At 39.1% G+C, this 24,350-nt stretch overlaps 1 protein-coding gene across 1 annotated transcript in view; it reads right to left on the reverse strand.

The window, feature by feature from the left end:
• dpyda.1 (dihydropyrimidine dehydrogenase a, tandem duplicate 1) overlaps window positions 1-24,350 on the reverse strand; it is a 138,347-nt gene that overhangs the window by 76,345 nt on the left and 37,652 nt on the right. The window contains exons 4-11 of the mRNA XM_053494589.1: window positions 22,923-23,010; window positions 21,525-21,686; window positions 14,856-15,052; window positions 14,283-14,364; window positions 13,459-13,546; window positions 4,916-5,023; window positions 3,856-4,025; window positions 2,222-2,432 (exon numbers count right to left, since the gene is read on the reverse strand). Coding sequence (XP_053350564.1) covers window positions 2,222-2,432; window positions 3,856-4,025; window positions 4,916-5,023; window positions 13,459-13,546; window positions 14,283-14,364; window positions 14,856-15,052; window positions 21,525-21,686; window positions 22,923-23,010 — 1,106 coding nt within the window. The remainder of the gene's footprint in view (window positions 1-2,221; window positions 2,433-3,855; window positions 4,026-4,915; window positions 5,024-13,458; window positions 13,547-14,282; window positions 14,365-14,855; window positions 15,053-21,524; window positions 21,687-22,922; window positions 23,011-24,350) is intronic.

A 24,350-nucleotide genomic window follows, 5' to 3' on the forward strand; every position in this document is an offset into this window, starting at 1 on the left:
TAAGCCTGAAAAAATATGTACTTTCCAGGCCATGCCTAATTATCAAATCATGTAGCGCACACACGGGTTATGCTTACTTACACGTTAAAGATATGTATAAGCATATTCTGTGCAGCTTCAGAAAGCTGGGTAACTAGTAAAGCCTGTGCTTCGCTGTGTAGAATGAATCTCATTACTGAGACATGTCATCTCCGGTCAACTCTGGACAGCGCTATCCCCCTGTGGCATTACTCCCTGTTTATTTTGTGTGACCCTAATTGAAAATCATAGCAGGTGTGCCCTTTATCGGTGTAATCTCATTAGCAAACTTCACAAATGTGTCAGGAAGGAAGTTCTGCACGGTTGGCGGTGGAGAACATGTTGTACACAACAGCCCACAGATGATCATAAAAGTTGCTGCTTACTGAAGTGGGGACTCATCAAATGATAATGTTAATAAAATTCCCCCTGGTTATAAAAGAGGGTGCATTCGTGTTACTGGGCATTTCATTATCGCTGCGATCATTCTGACAACAAATACAGTACATGAAGGAATGCAAAGACCTGGCTAAGGTAATATACCCATTCAAAAACTTCAAAAAAATAAAACAAAAGGCCTGATTGGCAAGCAAGTTAAAGCTGTCGTATAGATTATAAAACAAAGGACTGTTCAAACTTGGTAAAACGACATAATGAAGACAGTTTCACACAGCAGTGTTCTCTTATACTGATGGGAATGTCATTGCTTGTCTGTGTGATCACATTAGTGAGATCCTCCATGAATAATTCCAGGTGTAGCTGCCCTATAATGGCTTGTGTTTGCTCCTGGAGGGCTGTCTGCATGTGCATCAATGCTAATCCCTTCTTCACACTGTGTTTTAAGCAGCTCTCCATTTACCAGCGTATAAAACTCATTCAGGGCTATCCATCACTACACTGCCATCAGCAAGGCAACAAGAAAAGTCGGCAAACTTGCGACAAACAAACCCAAGACATCCCAGAGACTGCTTAGTTTTAACTTTAGTAAATAAAAAAACAGAAACTCTCGCAGGAAGAAAAAAAAAACAACAAGTTTAAAAGGATGGAAAAAAAACTTCAAGACGGGCACATTGGCTTCTCAGTTTAAACTAAGCCCTGCTTTCTAGCTTCACTAATTTCCATGAATACAAACATGTTATTGGTGACAGTGGGGCACCTGTTTATATGTACGCTTGCCCATTTCATCATTTAATCAGAGAACACAGGCACAGCCAAACTCATTCAGTCTAATGCAAATGAATTGAGCAGTAAAACAACGTTGGCAATATGGCTGAGTCCATTTAAACATGGCAGACACTTATGAAGCTGATATGTTTATTGAAATTCTAATGAGGCCCTAACGGTATCATGGAACATAAAGAAGATGTAAAAATATTCCATGGGACATACAGTAATACACAAAACACCATTCTGTGATATTTGTGTGATTTTACTAATACTGTGTCCAAGGCAGATGCTCTTTTCTGGTACAGTAAGTGTGCATTAATTCCTTACAGTAGAACAGATACAGAGGAAATTAAATGTTATTGGTCGTGTCCAATTCCTCCCTGTCACTAGGGGCGCTCCCACATTAAATTAAGGATACTACTGCCACTCAGGCAGGAGGGCCGAAGACTATCACCTGTTTCCTCCGAACCACGTGACGCCAGCCAACCGCATCTTTTCGAACTACTTGCTCACGCACTGTTGGGGACGGCGTAACACTCTGAGAACAGCGCTATCCGCTACTTCCACTTCCGTAAGCTCACAGACGCCCCTGATTGGCTGTAGAGCCCTGATTAATGTGGAAGCACGAAGTACCTCTCATCCCTCCCCTGTGAGAGAGCTTAGCCAATCAGCTCTCTCTAGACCTCCGACTGCGAGAGGTTACACCATCACCCAGGAATCGAGCCCACGATCTCCGGATGATAGTACTTTACCACAGCGCCACTCGGAGGCCCATATATGGGCTTTTTCTTCATATAAAATAGTCATGCTGTTGGTTCAGTAGAACATATGCAAAACCAACCACGCAGTGAACAGATTGCTCCAACATGCTGCTCCAGTGCCACCACCAGATGTAAATTTGGGCACACAAAATATACATGGTACAGGTACATTACAACAATATTATACAGTATGCATGGTATGTGCCTACTTGTCATATAAGTCATACAGCAGTGCTGCAGATCGGATAATACTTGCCTGTAATAAAACATCCTACCTTTAGAGTCATTCAGCACGGAGCCGAAAGCACTGATGATGAAATCAGCTTTGAGGCGTATAATCTGATCATGATCCTCAACCCATTCGCCTGTCTCGGTTTGCTCTGTTCTGCAGAACTCCATGCCGTGCACCAGGCCCTTCTTCAGTATAACCTCCCTCGGTGACAAGAAAGGAAGGAACTCACACTTCTCTTCCTTAGCCAGTTCCATCTGGGGACACAGCGAAGTAAACTTAACACATAACAACTGCACTGAGCTACATTTTAGCGTAGTACTTTAGTGAACACCACACTTAATTTGGACTATGTGGAAATAAAAACATGCAATGTGGAGATATGGGGAACAGCTTGGAAATTGTGTCTGCCTGTGGCCCAGTTGGCAAAATTATTCTAACAAAACACTTTTTTATGCCAAAGAAATAGTTGATTTTTTTTTCATACGGAAATAAGGAGGATTTCTGCAAACAAAGCAAACAAACGTGGTGAAACAGAAACACTATTTTTCCTTTTTACTGAAATAGCCTGAGGCTGTAATGGAAACAAAACTAACAAAAATGGTGTCTTGAATTAGAACGAAAACTACTTTCAGTTTAAAAAGAAAAGTAGCCATGAAGAGATGTCTGTCTTTCCATTCAACAACTGTTGCATAAATTATCTCAGCTTACATCAACACGTATAACTGGCATATCTCTATTTTTATTTTTTTTAAGAATTACTTACACCTACAAGTGTTCCAATATATCTTATAAACAAGCAATTAGTTCAGGGTGATGGAAGCAGCATAGCTGCAGCTGTCTGAAAACAGATGTGAATAATTACCTTACTTTTTCAGTGCTCTTTAAGTTATCTCTATCATTTTCATAGCAGCATGAGGTAGGCGGTGAGAAGGCAACACTATGCGTGACAAAAGTCATTTCTGCATAGTTAAGAATAGACATCTTCGGTGAACATATTACCTTTATCATTATCTCTATATCATCTTTTATTGGCCTGTTCTTTTCGAACTTTAACTTACATGCAAACAGAAATGGAACATTATAATTCAGTCACACAAAAATAACATTTCATTAATGATGTCTGTCAAAGTACAGAAAGTTCATTGTTTTTCTAATGGAGGTGAGAAGTGTAATTTCGAACCTTTACGCTTGCTTCATAAGCCAAGCAACTTATAAGTAAAAAAAAAAAACGGTATGCATTTCCATTTTTTTTCTCCGTGACACGTCTCGCTCAAAGTCGAAAATAGAGATGGTAATGCTGTCTGTTAGCCAGCTGACAGCATTTCCAGGGGAACAGGCTTAAAGCAAAATATGCCTCTCTTTCCTCATGCTGTGAAAAAGAAGAATTTGACAGTAATCTCCCCCTAAAATGAAAGACAAGTCTCTGAAATAAATGAGGGAAGAGAGGCTTAAGAGAGGTGTTAGTGGGCTAGAGAGAGGGGGTAAGGACATTCTGAAGAATATCTTAATAAACCCCTTGTGCGAGGTTCCCTTCACAAGACCAAATATTAATAAGCTCATGCCTGCTGTTGACTTTTCCTCTTTTTTTTCTGCAGTCAGTCTTTCTGCATCCTGCAGTCACTTTCTGGCTCATTCTCATTCTCTCTCTCTCTCTCTCTCATCTGCTTATCGCCTCACCTCTTCAGGGACAGCTCGGATGTTGGTGAAGCCACGTCTGAACACCACATAGACCCGGCGTGCGCCACAGCGCAGGGCAGAGGTGGCACAGTCAAAGGCGGTGTCTCCTGCGCCCAGGACAATCACAGAGCCGTGGAGCTGAGGTAGCGCTGAGCGGCAGCTGCACATCCCTAAGCCCCAGAATGGACAAGAAAATGAGAGAAAACAAGCTGGGGAGTGAGTAAAGGGGGAAAACGTGATTTCTGTCTCTGAACCGTTCCCACTTAACTGTTCAAAATTGCATCCTGGAGTCCTCAGACACAGTATGTCCCTATCAAATTATTCTGCTACAATGACAGGCAGGTCTTCTTTTCTGGAAACGTCCTTATATGTGTAATTTTATAGACTGCACCACCTTTTTCCTATCTTTGAAAGAGACGACTAGCCACTCTACTGAATGCAGCTGATTTCACCATGTGATAGTGCACACTACTGAAACAGTGATCTGCTCAGGCTTTTCTCAATTCTAACCAAACAATGTAAAAGGATTATTCAAAGCACAGACCAGGAACGCATTGCTTATTCAATCATATAAATGCACTTACAGAATCTTCCTCTTTTTCAGGTTAAGTTTGTGCATATACAGTACATACAGTAGATCATACACTGATCATTTAATCACTAATAGATGCATATTAATATTAAATATGACTTGATTTATCGTTTACACTTGAATCACAAATGCATATTGTAAGTTAGTATTAGAAATTTACTGTAAGTGAAACTGTCCATGGCCATGGTACTGTAAGTCACTTACATGGAGCAAGCCTGAAAAGCCTTGTACAGCAGCTCATAGTTGGCATTCTTTTACTCTTCTTTTAGCATCTTAGACGCTTTATACTACATGTTTTCACTGATCCAAGCATTCTGTCATGTTACACAATAAAAAAAATGCTTCCAAAGATACCAAGGACATGCAGCACAGAAAAAAAGCACTCATATAATACAGTTTGCAAAATAGGAACATTTTCGGGGATAATAGGTAAAAGTTTACAGCAAACCATTTTCTGTGATTCTTTACCTAGTTTGCTGGCCTTGGCAACTAGAGGGAGAAAATCCTTGGAGGTATAAAATCTCTGTTCCATAGAGAGGCCTTCAAAGATTTTGTGCCTGTTTGCTTGAGGTAGACCTGTAGTAAAAAAAAAAAAAAATAATTAATTATATTAGCTGAAATAAAAATATTTTCTTACAAGAAGAATAAAATGAGTGACTTATTAAATAATTAAAAACTGTCCATTTCCACTACAACACCACAATTTGTGTTGTCCACTAAAACATCTGCATGTACAGTAAACAGGGTAATCTTCATGCTTGAGAGAATTTACTGTAGGTTCCCGATGTTCAACACTATACATGTTTTTACTTTATACCTCAAATTTAAGTCAGATTTAAGTTTTGCAAACAAAATTATGGGTGACATATCAGAGTTTAAAAGAGGACAAATTGTTCTCGCTGGCACATCTGTGACCAAGACAGCAAGTCTTTGTGATGTATCAAAAGCCACGGCATCCAGGGTAATGTCAGCATACCACCAAAGAAGGACTAACCACATTCAACAGAAGTAACTGTGCATGCTATTCCGGATTGTATCCAAAAAACATAAAACCACAGTTGCCCAACATTGGTCACTCGTGCCAATGCCAAACGTCGGTTTCAACTGACTGACTGACTGACTGGTGATAGAGTGGTTTGATGAACATAAAAGTAAACTTGAACATCTCCAATGATCTAAATATTATTGAGCCACTTTGGAGGAGCAAGTCAGGAAACATTGTCCTCCACCAGCATCACGTAGTGACCTGGGCACTATTCTGCAAAAAGGATTGGCTAAAAATCTCTCTGGATCCTGTATCGGTCTTTCCCAAGACGAACTGATGCTCTATTGGCCCCAAAAGGAGGCCCTACACCATACTAATATATTATTCTAAAACCAGGTGTTTTAGTTTCACTGTCCATCCCTGTATATAGAACAGGCACTACTGCATATTATTACTGCTTTGTAACTTAAAAACAATTGCCACAATGTAAGAACAAGCTAGATAATGAACTGATACTAAACATAACCTGCACACTTTGAACTGTTTTTTTGAAATTTTTTAATTGAAGAATAGACACATTTCTAACCTTATGATACAAACAACAAAATTTTATAGTTCTGGTACAGTCAATTTATTAATGAAACTAATTTAATGGAATTAACTTTGTATGTCTGCACTCCTCTGTTTAAAGCAAAAGGAGGCTGCCTTCCTTTACTCACTACTCTGTCACACACACACTGTATCAGAAATCCCTGCGCCACACTTTCTGCTTCGAAAGATCTGCTCGGCTCTGTATACTGTCATTAACCTCATCACACTACCTTGTCATTATCCTTGTGGTCTAGAAGTAAGCAATATTTAAATACAAGCTTCAGAAATGTCTAACAAAGCTTCTGATTTGTCATAACCTGTCATTATCACTTCCATTCAAAAGAAACAGCTGTTAATAAGGCTCAATCTCAGGCACAAAAGATTTATTCAAGAGGTGTTTAAAAGCAGCAAGTACAGATTATTATTGATACAAATTCACTCCAAATGTGATTACAGAGGCTTTTGCAAGGAATCAAGATTTTCTAGCATAGAAAGATGAGAACTGCACAAGATGCATTTTTTATCTGGAGAAAAAAGCAGGAGCTCGGCATATTGAGCCGTTAAGTGATTGAGAGAGAGAAGCGAAGTGTCTCCTGTCAAAATCAATTAGCTTTTTTTCGGCGTACACTTCAGTGTTAATTTGATTTCAAGAAAATGCCCTGGCAAAGTTCTGCATTACAACATGCTTTAATGGATTTTATTGTCTCTAATTCTTCACTCGGACACTTTTCGCCCAATTTGTGCACATCATAGAGGCACATGGCACGTTAGCATGATGAATCCTCCCTCGTGCTGATCTTGTTAGGTTCACATTCCTAATTTAGCCTTTTTTTTTTTGGCTTGGAGTACATGGCCATGATACTTTTTGAGAGATTAACGCATACCCCATGATTAAGAAAGTTACACTCATTATGCATGAAACTAGTCATTAAATCATACAGTAATTAGGTAGCCACATTTCATCAAGACAAAATCACACCTTCACCGTCATCAATAACACAGTAATTAGCGAGTGTTTCGAAGTTAGTCACACTAAGAAAAGCCTGCATTTCTGTTCCCAAGGAGTATCACTTATCAACCACCTAATCAGCCTGCCAACCCTATTAGAGGTGCTGTATACTGGATAACTGCCATATTAAATCTCTAAAAAAGAATCTACAGCATATGTCAATCATGGGCTATATATAAGAGAAGCATTACTGCATATTGTTATGCTTCCTAATTGAATTACAAATGCTACAATGTAAAAATGCTAGCTAATGACCTGTTAATAAACGGGAAACTTACAGTCGATTTGGACCAAATCAAAATAATTGTGAAATAACTGCAGGACATAAACTATGCAGTAAAGATGAACAAAATTTTAATTCTTAACCTGCTACAGTTAATTTATTAAAGAAACCTTGCAAACCTTACACACCAGTCACTGCTTCTGACTTAATCAGTTTCAAACTATAGAACAAACTGAACCATACTGATACGTTGCTGCCTACTCCAAAAAAAAAAAAAAAAAAAAAAAAGGAGCATGCTTATGCAGAAAAATCCTTCAGGTGTGAAAAATCCTTTACATGTTCTGTATATTCGATAGCACACTTACTTTGAAAGAAACTGTGCAGCAAACTTCTAATACCTTCTCATACAGTTCATATAAAATGGCCAGCGGTGCATGTGTAACGTGAACGAACAAAAGCATCTGCAACTTTACCATGGCTGACTTCCTCTGAGCACACTCTTTATGCTAGTGTGGAAGAATCCAGAAGTTATGGCACATTAACCTTTCCAGTCATTTCATCCTGTGCTGACAGGTAGGATACTGCATACTGCTATCCATTAATGTTCCTTGCCAGGTACGCAAGAAAATAAATAAATAAATAAATAAATAAATGAATGAATAATGACAGCGAGAACCTAGGCAGCATGCCTTGACAAAGCAGATTTGAACAAAAGCAAATGTCTGCAATACTGTATACACTAGGTACTGTACGCCACTGATTTTCTCTTCCATACCTCAGGCTACGAGCAGCACTGGGCCAAACTACATTATGCAACAGGGCACTTCTAGATTTATATCTGTATATTACTAAAAGAAAAAGAGAACACACATCTTGGTGCAATTTTATTTTGGCTCAATGCCATTTTGTATGAGTTAAAATGACAGATGTTGCAACAAGACTATAAATAAAAGATTGAACAAAAGTTGAATAAAGTGAAATCAAATTCAGTCTTTTTTTTTTTTTATGACACCTCAGGCGAATTTACACATTTAATTTTCATGATGGCATGAAGCAAAAATTCACTTTAGTTGCAACTGGTTGTTTCAAGTCCAGTAAGACCATTATGTTAGAATCCACACAAATGAAATTCCATTCCAGTTTACAGTGCAGCACAGCAGCTAATTCCATCTTTTAAGCAACTCAACCTCTGAGTCAGCTTCATAAGCCTATAGCCCAGAAACAATTCTCTTATCGGCCTCTCTCAAACCGCCTCCCATTTAGCCTACTGCCAGGAAGAAATTTGCATGCCAATCCATGTCTGAGAATGACATTTAAAAAGCCTGTAAAAGACCAGTGTGAAATCACAGAAATTAATTGCAAACATCCCGCACTTTCATTTTCTTCACAAACTGAAATTCCTTTACAACCTTTCATACAAAAATAAAAACCAGATTTGGTTTACATAAACATCCCAGCTTAATTAGGATGTCAGCATCAAACTGCTGAAGCAGTGTTCAGAAGCAGCGTTCATTGTTGACACATGTACATGCTGAATTCTAAAGAATTTATTTTAAAAATTTAAAGGAATTATAGAGAATTTGTAGACAGAATTATAAAAATGAATTATCCTAAACCCCTTATCAGTTTGTACATTTATAGATTAGTTTTCAGTAGAATATATGCATAAATCATTTACACGTGTGCAGTTCAAAAATGCAAAGTTTTTAGCATTAGGAGTGATTAAGTTAAACTATAAGAACTATGATGAAATGTAGGAGTTTTCAGTAAGTTTGTAGATTATTAAGTCACATCCTGTACCTATTTAATTTTTATTGCTAATAATATTAATAAGTATAGGTTATTAGGCTATCTAGTACTGTAAGTCCCCCCCCCCCCCCCCACACACACACATAAAAACAATGGGTAAATAAAAAAAATAATAAAACAGTGATCATTTTTCTTAATGGGTCAAGGAAGTTTTAAAAAGTGCATTTAAAATGCATCCATCATGTACAGGAGGCTAAGCATGAACACAGATGTAGTTTAATGTATTTTTTTTAAAAAGCAGTTAAATCCAATACACAGTTTATAGGAATAGTAGAAGAACAAGCAGAAAAGGTCAGGCGATCAACAAACATCAAAATGTTGGCCAGAAATTATAAACAAACTGAGCTAACAAGGTCAAGAAAGCAAAATGCAAAAATATAAGGTTTGGTAAAATCAGGTAAATACACACTGAGCCTGTACTGTATTCTGCAAATTGCTGGAAATACTAAGTAGCATGCGTAAAACTTGCTAGAGATTAAGACTAATGATGCAATGCAGGCATCATGATCTGATGATTTTTTTAAACAGGTATGTTGGGTGTTTGGCAACGCCAATGGAGTCAGGTAGTGTCATCTACTAGAGGCACATGTATAACATACTTCAAATAGGATATGTGAAATGATGGTGGTATGCAGTAGAAAAGTGGGAGATCCAGTTTACAGGTGATGATGTTGCATGAGGACTTTTCATGCAGATTTTGCATGGACTAATATACCAGACTTTTTTTGATGTATTATATTTTGTATTATATATTATATATTGTATTAAAGGATGTTGTCAGATTTGTATTCCTTTTAGAATTCAACATGTACGTGTGGTGTACATGAAGATACAAAGTGGACAATCTGTGGCAACAAGGTTAGTCATGATGTTCACCATCAGATCAGGACCATAGCTGCTAATGCATAGGTAGTGGAATGAATTTATGAGCAAGTTACATATAGTGGCCCAGCCAGTGCGTCTGATGAAATGAACCAGTGAATGTCCTTCATGTCTGGCCACCAATACATAGTCCTCACCTGGGTGCACACTGGCTAGAGCAGTGTATGCGTGAAATATGTTTTGGTCATGGTGCTGTAGCCGTGAGAAAGATTCAGTTTTTGCATTCTTTTGCCCTAGATGATGGGTCAGGGTATAACATAACCTCACACAGAATAGCATCAAGTGGGCTTGTCAGGTATTTAGTTATATCATCGACTTCAGCCAGTAGCTAATAATGTATCCAAGCAATGAGATTTGGGCAAAATAAAGTTAGCATGTTTTTTAATAACAGAAGCAATGGCTCAACATAAGTAACTCTTGGGAATGTTTGATTTTTTTGCTGTGGTTTGGTCTATGCAGTTGCCAGCTGATCCTGTGTGAAACAGTGCAGTTGAAAAAGATATCACAACTAAATGTTTGATCTTTACAGGCAGGGTAAATGACTAAAAAAAAAGTAAAAGGAGGTACATGTGGAGAAGCTTGCACTTACACACGTCTGGACTGCAGCGAGCCTATGGCCAGGAGCACAGATTTTCAAACAGTTGGGTTCAAGGCAGCAAAAATGGCCTGTCTCAGTAAAAAAAAAGCTCAGGTGTCCTAGTTGCTGCTAGAGGTGCGCGGAGTAAACCAGTAACCATGAAGAGATGGCCAGCTCATGAGCAGTGGCCACATCAATCAAACAGTAGAGTGTCAATTTGTCATCCCGACATGCCATCTCTTCAAGGATCCCAGGGTTTGTTTCCTGATGGAAGGTGGCCTGTACAGCTGTTCCACAGTACACACTGCCCTGAAAAAGGGTGTAACATATCTCCTAGGTCCTAGGCATTGTCAACCAAGCTGAAAGTTCTCAACAAAGTAACTGTATCAAGATAACTTTATTGAAACCAGACCACTGTGGCCCAGGTTAGTGCTTTCCTGGTCAGCCACTGATGAGTTGGGTTGGTTGGTCTGTTAGCCTTTTGAGACTGGAGAAAAAGTGTAGGAATAAAAATGGTCATGAGGTCAGTGAACCTGAAGACATACAGTAGGTGGGGTGTGAGATAAAGCAGCAATAAAGAGGGCCTGGGAAGTCATATTAATCCTGGTGTCGAGAAAAAGGCAGATAGCCACTGAGTGTTTCCTTTGTGATGTGTGTGTGTGTGTGTGTGTGTGTGTGATAACTGACTCTTTTAACACATCCTACAGGTGAGTGCAGGTGTATGTGATTAATAATGACTGTGAATGTGACGGAGTTCGTGAGTGTTGGGAGTTGTAATCATCACTGGCATGGTATTTGCTGAAGTGTGGAGTCTCTAGCTGAATCAGGTGTTTATCTTACAGCATTACAAACAGTGTCACTTGTTTATTTTATTCAGTAGGAAATATGCTGTACATCTGAAAATAGGCAAGATATCAGGATGGATAACTCTGCTTAGAGTGCAAGTAATTTAAAATAAAACAACTAGAAAAATCCAGTTCCAGCAGACGATCATGCCAGTTCTGAACAACCAAACAGAGGCAGTATAATGTATAAACTAAACTCTGGACTCTACTGGTACTGCCAAGGTGGTAATCAGAAATTGATCCAGAATGCCAGGGGTTATATATTATATAATGTGCTATTTTGAGGTCAGCAGAAATCATAAGAAATACAGAGTGAAACTGTTATTATAAATTATAAACATGAAAGATTGAGTGCATAACCAAGGCTGTGTTTTATTTCTTTATTAAAAAATACAATTTTACTCCACTAATTATTCATGACCTGGTTATTATTTATCAGTGGCCTCCAGTCAGTACCAGTCAAGTTACATTACTAAACCAATCACTTCATAGATGCATAATACAGTAACGTACCCTAAGTACAGTTATACACCAATAAAAAAAAAAACACACTAGGATTAGCAACAGCAATGTAGCTAAAATATCCATTGTCTAAATTCTGTACTATGTTAAAAAAATATTTCCTGGAAATACAACATATAATATAAAGAAACTACAATGTCACCGTGAGGCTGTGGGGAAAATGGTTCTGTTGGACAGCAGGTGTTGGCTTCATTTTAAAAAATAACAGGAAAACTAATTTAAACACCTTTCACACATTTTGCCACAAACTGAAATCAAAATGGTTTCAAAATGGTGGCATGCAATGAGATCATTAGCAAACCTGTTGCTATGCTAAGGCAAGGGTTAGGTAGAGCCAATGGCTTGGTATGGTAAGGCTACAGAAAAAAGGCCACAGGAAAAAAATTATGAATAGTTTTATGGTGCTCTGTATGGCCAATTGCCATTGAACTGCTACGTGTGGTATTATATTATCCTTTGTTATATACTAGACTGTGCATGTAGAAAAAAAATTATATCATGAACTTATTCTTGTAATTTTATTAAAAATGAAAAATTCTTATTTAATCTAGATTTATTCCACATAAATAAAATATTTTAAGCCTCTTTTGTTTTAATTTTGATGATTACTATTTACTGTCATGAAAATCTGAAGTGCAGTATCTCAAATTTTTTTATCTCAATGTAGAAATGTCCAACTTTTGAAAAGTAATCAATATTTGGCCAGGGCTCCTTTAGCATGAATAACTGCGTCAGGGCGTGGAGATGATTCGCCTCTGGCACTGCTGAGTGCCATAGTAATGTCATGATCAGCAAACCAGTTAGTGGTAGTTTTGGGACTGTAGACAGATGCTAAGTCCTGCTGTAAAAGGAAATTAGCATCTCCATAAAACATCTCTCAGCAAACGGAGACGTAAAGTGCTCTAAAATCTCCAGGTAGACAACGACGAAGACTTAAAATACTGTGGACCAACACCATAAGATGACACAGCACACCACAAAAGGCCAATGATGACCACAGATACTGTAGGCTTCAGTAAACATACGTTGGCCCTACAAGTAACAAAAAATTTAAAAAATTTCTTTTTGCTTTTGGTCAAAGTTTTTTTATTTTTTTGATTGTTGTTAGATGTACAGTATCTTAGCTCCTTCCTATACACATAGACACCATAGAAAAGAATGTTATTACTGGGTCCTTTAAATAAAAGCTGATGCCTGATGTCTTTGGGACAACAAGTGAGAGCAGTGAATAGCACAGTGGGGGGCAGACAAGAGGGACCTGACAGGCGAGCAAAAAGCTGTGGGTGAACCCAGTATGTGCTGTTAGGTTAGCCTGGCTGGACAATAAGGAGTGAATGAAGTTCCCAGCAGAGACTGAGCTCTAAGGGGGAGCCTTTGGGGAGCAAATCATCTGCAGGCATTCACACAGAATGAGCCACCTGGTCTGTAAACTGCATTCAGCACACTCATTTATTCTCACTTTGTGTGTGTGTGTGTGTGTGTGTGTGTGTGTGTGTGTGTGTGTGTGTGTGTGTGTGTGCAGACAGAAGCTCAAGAAGAGAACTAGTGCAAAAATGTGATAAACTGACCAATTCCAATGAAGACAGCTTTGTATTCCTGCTCTTTCAGCGACTGGAGTGTCATTCCATCTTGGCCTAGTCCTTTCCCACAGACAATCTGATGGAGAAAAGAGTCAGTGCACAGCAAATATTAAAAAACAGAAATGGGGTCTTCTTGGGTTAGATATGGGCTAATAAAGGTGCTAGTAACATATTTGGTCACATCTGTATGTCTGGAACTAGATGGTGTGTTTGTAAGTCCTTACAAAACAGTCAATATGACTATGAGACAAGCCTAAAGCACAGACGGTCTGTTCCTCCCTCCTCTTTACTTTTCACGGGAAGGGCGAGCATGCAAATTTGTTATCTGGCTGCCCCCATCCCAGCTCGCCTGCCTTTGAGCAACTTGGAGAAAAACGTTTCCTGTGCGAGATGAATGCTGAGCAGGTGTGCAGGAGAAAGAGGACTATCGATTGCCCTTTCTCACCACAGTGGCATTCAGGGAACAGACAGACAAGCAACCCAGCGCCCAGACCTGCACACACTGCTGCCTGCCTTCCTAATGCAGCTTTTAATTGTTCTTTATTAATGCGGCTGACATTTGGGCTCCTGATCCTCCCTGAGACCTGTCACCTTCTGTAGCCTCTGATGTGAGCAGGAGAGAGGGGAGGAAGAGAGAGAAGAAGAAAGAGAAGATAGAGAAAGTGGGGAGCATAAAGAGAGAATGGTAACTGATGAAGGAAGGAAAGAAGAAAAAGTATGTTATAGTGTATGAGAGATAGAGAGAGAGACAATGGGAAAAGAGAGAGACAGGATATTCAGAGGTGTGTTAGAGGTGAGATGCCTCTCATTACCTTCACTCCCAGGTCTTTCATCAGGTCCAGCTCAAACTGCACCACCTCATAGGGCAGGCGGAACTGAGGGATTTCCGAGGAGCTGTGGTGAAGGACGGAAAAAAATCAGCAGAATGAATCAGACATGCTGTAAAAGTGAAGCTTAAGAGAAAGAGAATATTAGTGGGAGAAGATTAAAACATAGTGAGCACAAGTAGAAAAAAAATCCCTTTCAGTACACAGGACATTTTCCTCTGTTATTCTATTTGATGTTTCACAGCTCTAAAATCACATATTGCTGTCAAACTTCAGATCCTCATTGTAATTCCCATCAGCTACTAAACAAAACCTCCAAATCTGATATAGACGCGCAGGGCTCCCACTAACCAACAGCAGAACAGTTGGGGTTAAGAACATGAGAGTAATTGATAATCCTGTTCCTTCTGAGCATTTAAAAGATGAATATTCCCAATTACGAAGGCCGCTCATTATTTATTCTGACCTTATGCACATCCTCCATATTGATCATGGCGAGTCTGCACCAGAGCAGTTACAGACTACGAATGCGGAATCACACTTCAGGATTTTACTCACCTCAGTCCACCGACATACTCCTCTTTCTCAAAAATCGTGATGTTATCGTAACCAAGACGAGCAAGGAATGAGGCGCAGCTGATGCTGGCAGGGCCACAGCCGATCAGAGCGATCTTCGAGTGGTAGCTCTCGGGCATCTGCTCAGGAGGAGGAAGACCTGGCATTCTCACCTGAGGAATACCCATCCTACTGAACACCTGCAAACACACCCACAAAACCAAAGCTACAGTGTCACAGGTAGCTTCTTTAAAATGTCTCCTGGTCAAAAAAGAACTTTAAAAATAATAACGAGGGCATTAAAAGATATACAATTATATGTATACTATGTAACTATTTGTATATCTCAATGTAAACGCACTGCTGGCCAAAGTGGCCCAAATCTGATTCTTTTGCCCATATGTAACACAGATCTAATTTTCTTATGCCAGTTCAAACAACACAAACCACATGTTACATGATATGTTCAAATCCCCTTTGGGCCACTTCTGTATGTGGTCGTAAATCATATACAGATCAGATTTATTGCAATACATCCTTAGTCTGAACAGTCAAATCGGAATTCATGTGACGTTTACTGTACATCAATCCAACATTACACTTGTCACAATTTTGTGAGCTACTCGTATAGTGCCGCCACAGCACAACGGAACAAGTAAGGAGAAATAAAATATCCACACAATCCGGCCCAAATTTATATTCATTTATGTAAGCACCTAAAGATTCAGTAATAAGTAAAGCTCATGTCTTGACGGAGAACCAATATAAACAAATAAAACGGTTGATTACAGTTAAAGGGGTGTTTGTTATTTTACAATATTAGTTCATGCATTGATATTACCAGCTTAAAAGTCGACAGTAGCACAGCTTTACTGGTATCTAATGTTAACCCACAAGAATAACACAGCAAAGCATCCTTTAGTTTTAAGTGGAATAGATAAAAAGTAAGAAGTCGGCACAGTGGCGTAGTGGTTAGCACTGTGACCTTGCACCTTCAGGGTCCGGGTTCTATTCTCGCCTTGGGCTCTGAGTTGCTCTGAGTCCCTCTATCTAGAGTTACTCAGTCCAAAAACATGCAGATTAGGTTAACTGGTGTTCACAAATTCCCCATAGTGTGGGTACAGTATGCTTCGTTGATTTCTTGGCACCTTGTGCAGGATGTACCCTGCATTGGGCCCTAAACTTTCTGGGATAGGCCCCCTGTAACCCTGTAAATGATAAGTGGTATAGAAGATGAACGAATGAACAAGAGTAAAAAATAATGAGGGAATTACGATTCAATAAGTGTTCACAAATAAATAAGCATTACACTTAAGCTGAACATGGAAGGTGCTTTGCTGCAATTGCTTATGCCACATTCACATTACACGTCATTGGTAAATTCCTATTTTTTTGGGACAAATGACGTTTGCACATCATGGCAGTTTATATACATATTAACGTGACTCTAACGTGGACACATCTGTGCTGTCAAATGCCAAGCATATGCTCATGAATACGTCTCTACGCGTTATCTGGGTTGAAACACATCATATTTGTGTGACCACTCATTCATTTTTAACAATGCATCCTACTTAAGCTAATATATATTTGGATTATGCTCTGGAGGATGGAAAGCAGTTAGTCAGCTCTATTTGTTAAAGTCAGAGAGAAGGAAGAAAGTCAGACCTGTGTCACATTAGAGTAAGAAATCAGAATTGCTGGACAACTTGCCTCTTTACAGTCTGCTTGAACACATTATACTGTATGTCATGCGGGTCGGTTTAGGAGCGTGATCTGTTCAGACCAATGTTATATACAGCTTACACTGAAAACATGAGCAAAAAGGTGGATTCGGTCTAAAATCTAATTCATTTGTAGCCCCAAGATACCTGTTCAACAAATTCAAATTCACATTTTATTTGTCACATACACAGTCATACACAGTACGATGTGCAGTGATAAATGTTTTTTTATTCTGTACAGTATTACTGATTAAGCTTTTAATCAGTAATACTTTTTAATAATAAATACATTTTAATTACAAAAAATACACACACACACACACACACACACATATATAGGCACTAACCACAACATTAAATTTATACCTTATAAATATATAACCTTTACTAATATATATACATACTGTAAACATACAAAATAGAACATATATACAGTATATATGTTCTATTTTGTATGTCTACACTTTTGAATGGTAGTGTACATTCCCCATATACAGTACAGCATCAAATATAATAACACTGTTATTTTGTTAGAATTTATTTTCTAATTATGCATAAAATTGCAAACCAGATTTATGAAACAGCATGACTGAGGCATTTAGGAAACAAAAGCGTGATAATGTCTGAACATTTGCCTGTGTGGTGTTTTGTTTTCAAAAGAAAAGTACTTAGAGCCAGCATGACATTCGCGCATTTCCCTTTGCCGCAATCCCAGTGTATGCGCAGAGTTATAGAAGTATAAAAATCGTGTTTATTCCATGAGTAGCCATATGAAGACTTCAAATGATGATAGCTATGGAGATACAGAAAGAATAAAGCAAGTTATCCAAACAGGCCCTAATGAGAAGCCTGTAGCGCTATATCCATTAACAATCGTAAAATGAGAAGGCTAGCACTTTATCTTCTTAATAAGATTATCAAGATCCATACATAGAGGCTTGCATTGTTAATACAATATTATGCCTGAGCAGCCAACATTATAGGTGATATTAATTTAGTTATTCATGAATCTCATGAACTGTGAAGCCCCAAATTGCTGCATGACAATGCATTTCTAATAATCCCTGAGAGTGGTTTAGAGGCCCTTCGTTATTACTGCTGCTATGAAACAAACAATCCATCAATTCAAACACAATCTCAGTTTTATAATTCTCCTCATCATCTAATTGAAACAATGGACTGCAAACAGCCCCTGACAAGCTATGTGGAATGGGCTCAAGGGCTCCGGGTGCACACAGAGCCGATAGTAAAGACTTCCTCAGCTCCAGGTACTTCACTACATACAGTATGTGTCCATGGTAGGAAATCAGATGTACATCCTCATCTGCAGGGACATTCTACATATTGACAGAAATACTGATAAGACACCTACAGAACAGAGGTCTACAGAGGAGGGTAGTGTTTATGCACAGACAGAAAGACAGACAGACAGAGAAAGACCAGGACAGGCTGCCAAAGTCATGGAGAGAAAGACAAATAGCAGACAAAAACATACATAATAGCAGGCAGACACAGACGGACCTAGACCAACATATAGGTAGGTAGGAAGAAACACATATAATGAAACAGAAAGACCGACAGACAAACATACAGATAGTCAGACAGATAGAAAAACAGACACACGAAAAAAGACAGACAGACAAAACCAGACCAAGACATAAAGAGACAGACAGACAGACTGGCCAGACACATACATACCAGGACAGACATACACATTCATACAGACACAATAAAAAAGACCCAGAGGCCAAACATACAGGCAGTTTGGACAGAGAGACAGACAGTCAGACAGACCAGGACAGAACTTCACAGAAGGACATACCAGGAGAGATAAATAAAAAAAGACAGACAGACAGAGATGGGTCAATTAAGAATATTCACCACTACAAACAACCCTAGACAAACCAAGAGACAGGCAGAAAGACAGAAAGACATAGATACAAACTAATGGAGACAGAAAGACAGACACAGACAGGCATTGATACAAACAAAAAGATAGACAGAAAGAAATGGATGAAAACACACAGACATAGAGACAAACTGACAGATAGACACACAGGCACAGATACAAATAGACATACAGTAGGCGAAAGGATCTTGAGCCCTCCTTCTCATTTCTTCATATTAAATTAAATAAAATTATGCAGATTGAATTACAGAAATAGAAACAAATGTTTCCTTAAAACAAGTTTACAAATATACAATTCACATTTATGTAACAACCTCAGAAGCATCCTCATTTCCCTTCTCATCTGTTTCAATCACGCAGCCTTCAGCATCACCAGTATACTTATCTGTTATCATTGTTCATGCCCTAAGTTGTTTTATGCTTGAATGGTTCATACAGTAGGTCACTGTGTGGCTTAACAACAACAACAACAACAAAAAATTGCCTCTGAAACTGGTCAGGTACAGGGACTGGAGTGGAAATGAGAGCCAAAAACTTGACAAATATTAGAGACAAAAAAAAAAGTCCTTCAGGAGGATGGGAGAACTATTCCTTAAGTCTACATTACAAAATACAAGAAATCTGCCTCTCTGGAAGGAGAATATAAAGAAATGAGGGGGGGGGCACACAACTTTTGCACAGTACGGTAAATTCAAACAGGCAGGCAGAAAGACAAAAAGGCAGACAGACACAAGCAATAATCTAGGTTAGACAATTCACTACAAAGATTTTTCATTAAAACCGCCTATGAAAGTTACTCGCAGAAATAAATGTTTAATCGGCCCTAGGCTACTGACCTTTTCCATTTTGCATAAAATGGAAACATTACTTGACATTATTTTTGTGCCTGAATTTATGAAGCCCAACCTGGTGTTAAAAAGCAGTACATAACTGCGTTTAGAGCTTTGCTCTGAGACACAGCCTGAACAGCCATGGCTACATCTCTCAAAACACAGCCAAGAGACAAAGTCAGGATGCCTCAAAGACAGCTGCGGTAATGCTCTTAGCAACTTGCACACAGAAAGGTGGTTTATTTCCCACAACTGAAGGGATGCACTTTATCTTTGACTGCAGCCAAGCTAGAAAAGGTACAGTTGAATAGAACTGGGCAGTGATAGCCCCTTTTTCCTGGTGTTATCTAATTATCAGCTTGATAACCAGCCTGACCTCTCACATTTAAGGAGAGAGGAGCTGCCACCTAGAAAGAGATGTCTAATAAGTCATGGCAGAGGGGGGTTCAGGAGAGAGAGAGAGAGACCGCTTTCGTAATTGTGCTTTTTATTCTTTAGGCAGTAATGAAACTGTACAGGCCAAAATCTCTTTCTCTTTTTTTTATCAGCGCAAATGGCACCTGATAGGTGGGAGTTTATGTTCATAAGGTTGGCATGTACTAAGCTGCCATCACAGCCATCTCACCAGCTTATTAAAATATATTGGACTTGTTAGAAATGTGCACAACTAGTTTAAGCAAAAAAATAATAAATAAATAAAAAAATTTAACTGCAGCTCAGAAATAGAGTTTAGTCCTTTCCTTGTGCTATAATGCATTATCTATAGATAATGATGAGAAAATATTGAGATATTACAATCTCAGAGTTTGCAAGCTATGGGGAAGCAGTGTGAATGAAAAAGCATGTTGCACTGATTACAATTTCACAACAAGCTTACAAAGAGAAAGTAACCAAGAGAAATTTCCGGAAAAAAAAAGACCCTATAATTCATACTGTAACGTACTGTATATTCATCATGATTTAAATAATTTCAGGAATATAACGTTCATGCTATTATACAATATTGTCTGTCTTAGTCAAGTGCTTCGCGACTGGCACCTTCTATATAGAGCATCCGTTAGAAGCAGGTAAAGCCTCCTCAGCAGCAACCCTACAGGATGGTGGGTCAAAGACAGCAATTCAAACCCACACGCAGTATCGCTGACATTTTCATTTAATTAGCAGTTACCATGGAACTAAATAAAGCCCACTATGACAATGACAAGAACAGATACCCTGAGGACACCTGTAGTTTCAATCATTATTCCGCGGGAGAAAACAAGGCGACACATGATCAAACAAATTCTACATACAGCAGTTTAAAAACCCCAAGGTTTACAATAAAAGCTGTCATTGCTGATAACAGTCATGGCACACACGGAACAGCCAATGACAGTAAGCAAATCTCTGTGGAAATCTATTTACGGCAGACCAAAGCATCTCAGCTGCGCCGCTTTAAAGTGAACACTCCTCCCTCCCTGACTCATTTTTTTTTTGTTCATTCCTTCTTAACATAAAATGGAAATCTGACATTAAATCTTCGGGTTTTAAACATGAAAGACCCCCCCTTGCACGGTTTAGCTCCTTAATGCCAGCATCTTAATAAAGTCATCAGCGGTGACTATGACGTCTGTTGTGTGAAGAGCTGTTTTCCGTGGCCGTCTAGGTTTTCGGTCTGTTTTTATAATGGGAGGATTTGATGTTTATCACAGAAGAGGACTCAGCTGCTGAGAAAAGGCACAGGAAAAATTATGACTGTTATGGTGGATGGTGACAGTCACCGTGCACCCGAGCTTCTGTTGCGACCATAACAAAGGGCTGAGAGGCCCCATTAATACAGCGAACGTAGATCGTGCTGTCGCTCTATCATGGCTTATGTGAGCTAAACAGAGCGGGGAGAAGTTACTGCTTGTCCAATGCTGAGCTACTGCAGAAGCCAGCTGTAAAATACTCACTAAGGCAGGAAACACAAGTATAACTGGCATCCATACGCTTTGAAAAATCAATCTCTCGCTGTTGTTAAAGGCTACTATCGTATAGTACGGAGAAATCCTGTTTCTTATATTGTAAAAAAAAAAATCTAGTTTACATAAACGGAATACTAAACTCTGCTGTGTTAGTATTGTTAGCACCGTGATCGGAGACCATCACACTTCATTGTTTTATAAGATTTTAAAAGCATAGTGCGAAAATTATCACTTGTGCTGGTTAAAGATTTTTTTTGTAATACCTCAACAGCAAACTGCTGCAGTCCTCCAATGTTGATGGGCCCTTCTTCTGATGCATAAAGGTTACAGCCACCCACACACAGGTCTGAGGTGGGACACACCATCCCACATGTTAGGCCCAGCGGGTTGTCCGACAAGATTGCCCTCGCTGCCCCGTAATAGTTCTGCAAAATAACAGATGATCATTTATGCATAACGAAACCATTCGGTAAACAAGTTCCTAATTCAAAACATGCTATAATAAAAACCATCAATAATTCTGTATAGTCAGTAAAGGAGTTCTTTCATTCCTTTTACTTTGTGCTAAGAGGCTAAACGTGAGGAACGGCAACAATAGTGTTCAATGACCATCAAACATATTAAAAGGTAGCAGAATGGAGAAACAGCACACTGCCGTTAGACAGCCTTGAATCAAAACTAACAAAAATGTGTTTTCTAAATTTGACAAAATGCACTGAATGGCAGCAGCCTTGACTGCAATACTCCGGGTTCCAGGTGGCATTTAGAGAGAGCATTTTCGAAGGGCTAGTTCATGTTCATTATATAAGTTGGTCTTGAGCTTTAATGGCTGACTGATGGCTAAATGTGCAGTGTGAAGCCAGTCAGAGACCTGAAACACTACAGCTTTGAAAAGATTTTGAAGGTCAAGTGTGCAAACAATTTTTTTTTCAAAGCTTTGGGAGGATCTTATAAAAAAAATACTTTATTAAAGGCTGTTGCTGAACATAGCGGTTTGTCTGCTTTCCGTAAATTTTCGAAATGTCAAACTTCCCTCTTTGGCAGAATAAAAATATTTATCCGTCTAATCATGAAAGAGCTCAACAAAGAGAAAGAGAGTATCTGAGTATTTCTATACCATTGAAGTCATCAAGGGTTAGATGAAGAAAAAAGATCAAATATTTTCATACTTTTCCATTTCTTTTAAATGGTTACATTTAAGACATGAAAAAAAATGAAGTGCATACTTTATTCTTTTAAAATGCCAGTTAAATGAAAGAAAGAACCCTTAAGGGATGTTATTTTAAATTACTACATTGACACTTTTGTAAATTTGGAAGCCACTCTTCTGACACTTCAAATGTGAAGTCTGTGTGTGTGTGTATATGTGGGAAGGGGGGGTGTGGGGGGTGGAAGGAGTGTTGTATGGAGTGTGTAAGGGGTGTGTGAGAGCAGTTTTTATCCAATTTCAACCTGCCTGCACGGGATTTTTTTTTTGTTAGTACCCACCCATAGATTTGATAAAATATGACCAAAACTCAGTTATGCTTAATGTCATTTTATTATTAAGGACTGATGTGGAAAAAGTTAGTTATTTAAATATATATACTAACTATAAGGCAGTTAGTTATTTGAATATATATATTTTATATATACATATATATAAAAAACACTGCAATTACCTTGTTAGAGATGCTGGTGATAAAAGCCTTTATGTCGAGATTTGTGGGGCAGCTCTTCTGACAAGGTGCATCTGCACACTTTAGACATCTGTCAGCAAATACAAGACATAAAGCATAAGGACAGTGATTATTATGCTTGCTGTACATCACGATAGATCTATTTGGTGTTTAATATTAAACAGAAATTCCTGGTCTACTTGGACTATATAGAGAGGACACCAGGTCAGCACCATAAGGAAATGCTGGCAGGTTTGAGCCTCCTAATGTGCCAGGTTGCCTGTTGTTTGAAAATACAGCGACACTCCTTGTAAAAAGGAAATGTCCAGCTCCATCTCCTGGGGAGTCGTCCTGTGGCGAAAGCACTGCAGCTCGACTTCGCCATATCGGTGACAATGACAAACAGGTTCGGAATGATAAATACAATAATTTGCAAAGGAATAATTAAATATTCATGGCCAATCGGAATGGATGTTTTGCCTGTGGTTGTGAACGTGTGTGACAGGAGGCGTGCGGCAGGGAGGGCCCCGTTCCTGCTGTTGGCATGCACTCATTAGTTTACACATTTAAAAACACACACAGCTGTTTGACTCACCACACTAATGATTTCAGATGATGTAGCACCAATTTGGAACAGAGCATTCTCCTTTAGGGTGAGCAGCCAGGAAGGAGAGAGAGGGAGAGAGAGAGAGAGAGAGAGAGAGAGAGAGAGAGAGAGAGAGAGAGAGAGAAAGACATCATGCTGAAAAAAAGAATTTACAGACTGATAGAAAAAGAAAGAAAGAAAGAAAGAAAGAAAGAAAGAAAGAAAGAAAGAAAGAAAGAAAGCATGGAGGGATGGATAAGAAGTACTGTAAGCATATGCTAAAAAGAGAAGGAGCAAATCCGTCAGATTGTGGTCCCCATATTTTTACATAGACACTCACACGCACACAGACACAGACACACATACTTATGCACACAGCAACCCAAAAGCATACACTACAGCTGGCTGGCTGTAATAATCTCCCGATGCTGGGAGCTCAGTGCAGGTTAAAGTGCACAAGGCTGCCATTAATACCACTTATCACAGTGACAGCAGGGTAATTACCACAGTGCTGTGGCCAGGTAGAGAGAAGTGGGAACAGGAGACGCCGCCGCACAGCATCGCGCACCACCATCGCTATGTTTTATTAAACCTGGGTGGTTGATCATCAAGTGACATTAGTGTTGATCCATTTTCCTTATTTGACAATAAATTATCCTTGGCCCCTGGCATAATGGATATTGCAGCAGCGTTTGCCTGGGAGAAAGCTCGAGCCGCACCGAGTATCTGCCGAAGAGAACACACGCTGTTAAAGTGAAAAAAGCTGGCTTGGAGGACGCTGGCTAGTGTCAGGCCTCTTATCTCCTCCAGCATGATTAATACGGAGGGTACACACCAAGCAGCTT

Source organism: Clarias gariepinus, chromosome 4 (assembly GCF_024256425.1).
Source record: "Clarias gariepinus isolate MV-2021 ecotype Netherlands chromosome 4, CGAR_prim_01v2, whole genome shotgun sequence".
Taxonomy (NCBI): domain Eukaryota; kingdom Metazoa; phylum Chordata; class Actinopteri; order Siluriformes; family Clariidae; genus Clarias; species Clarias gariepinus.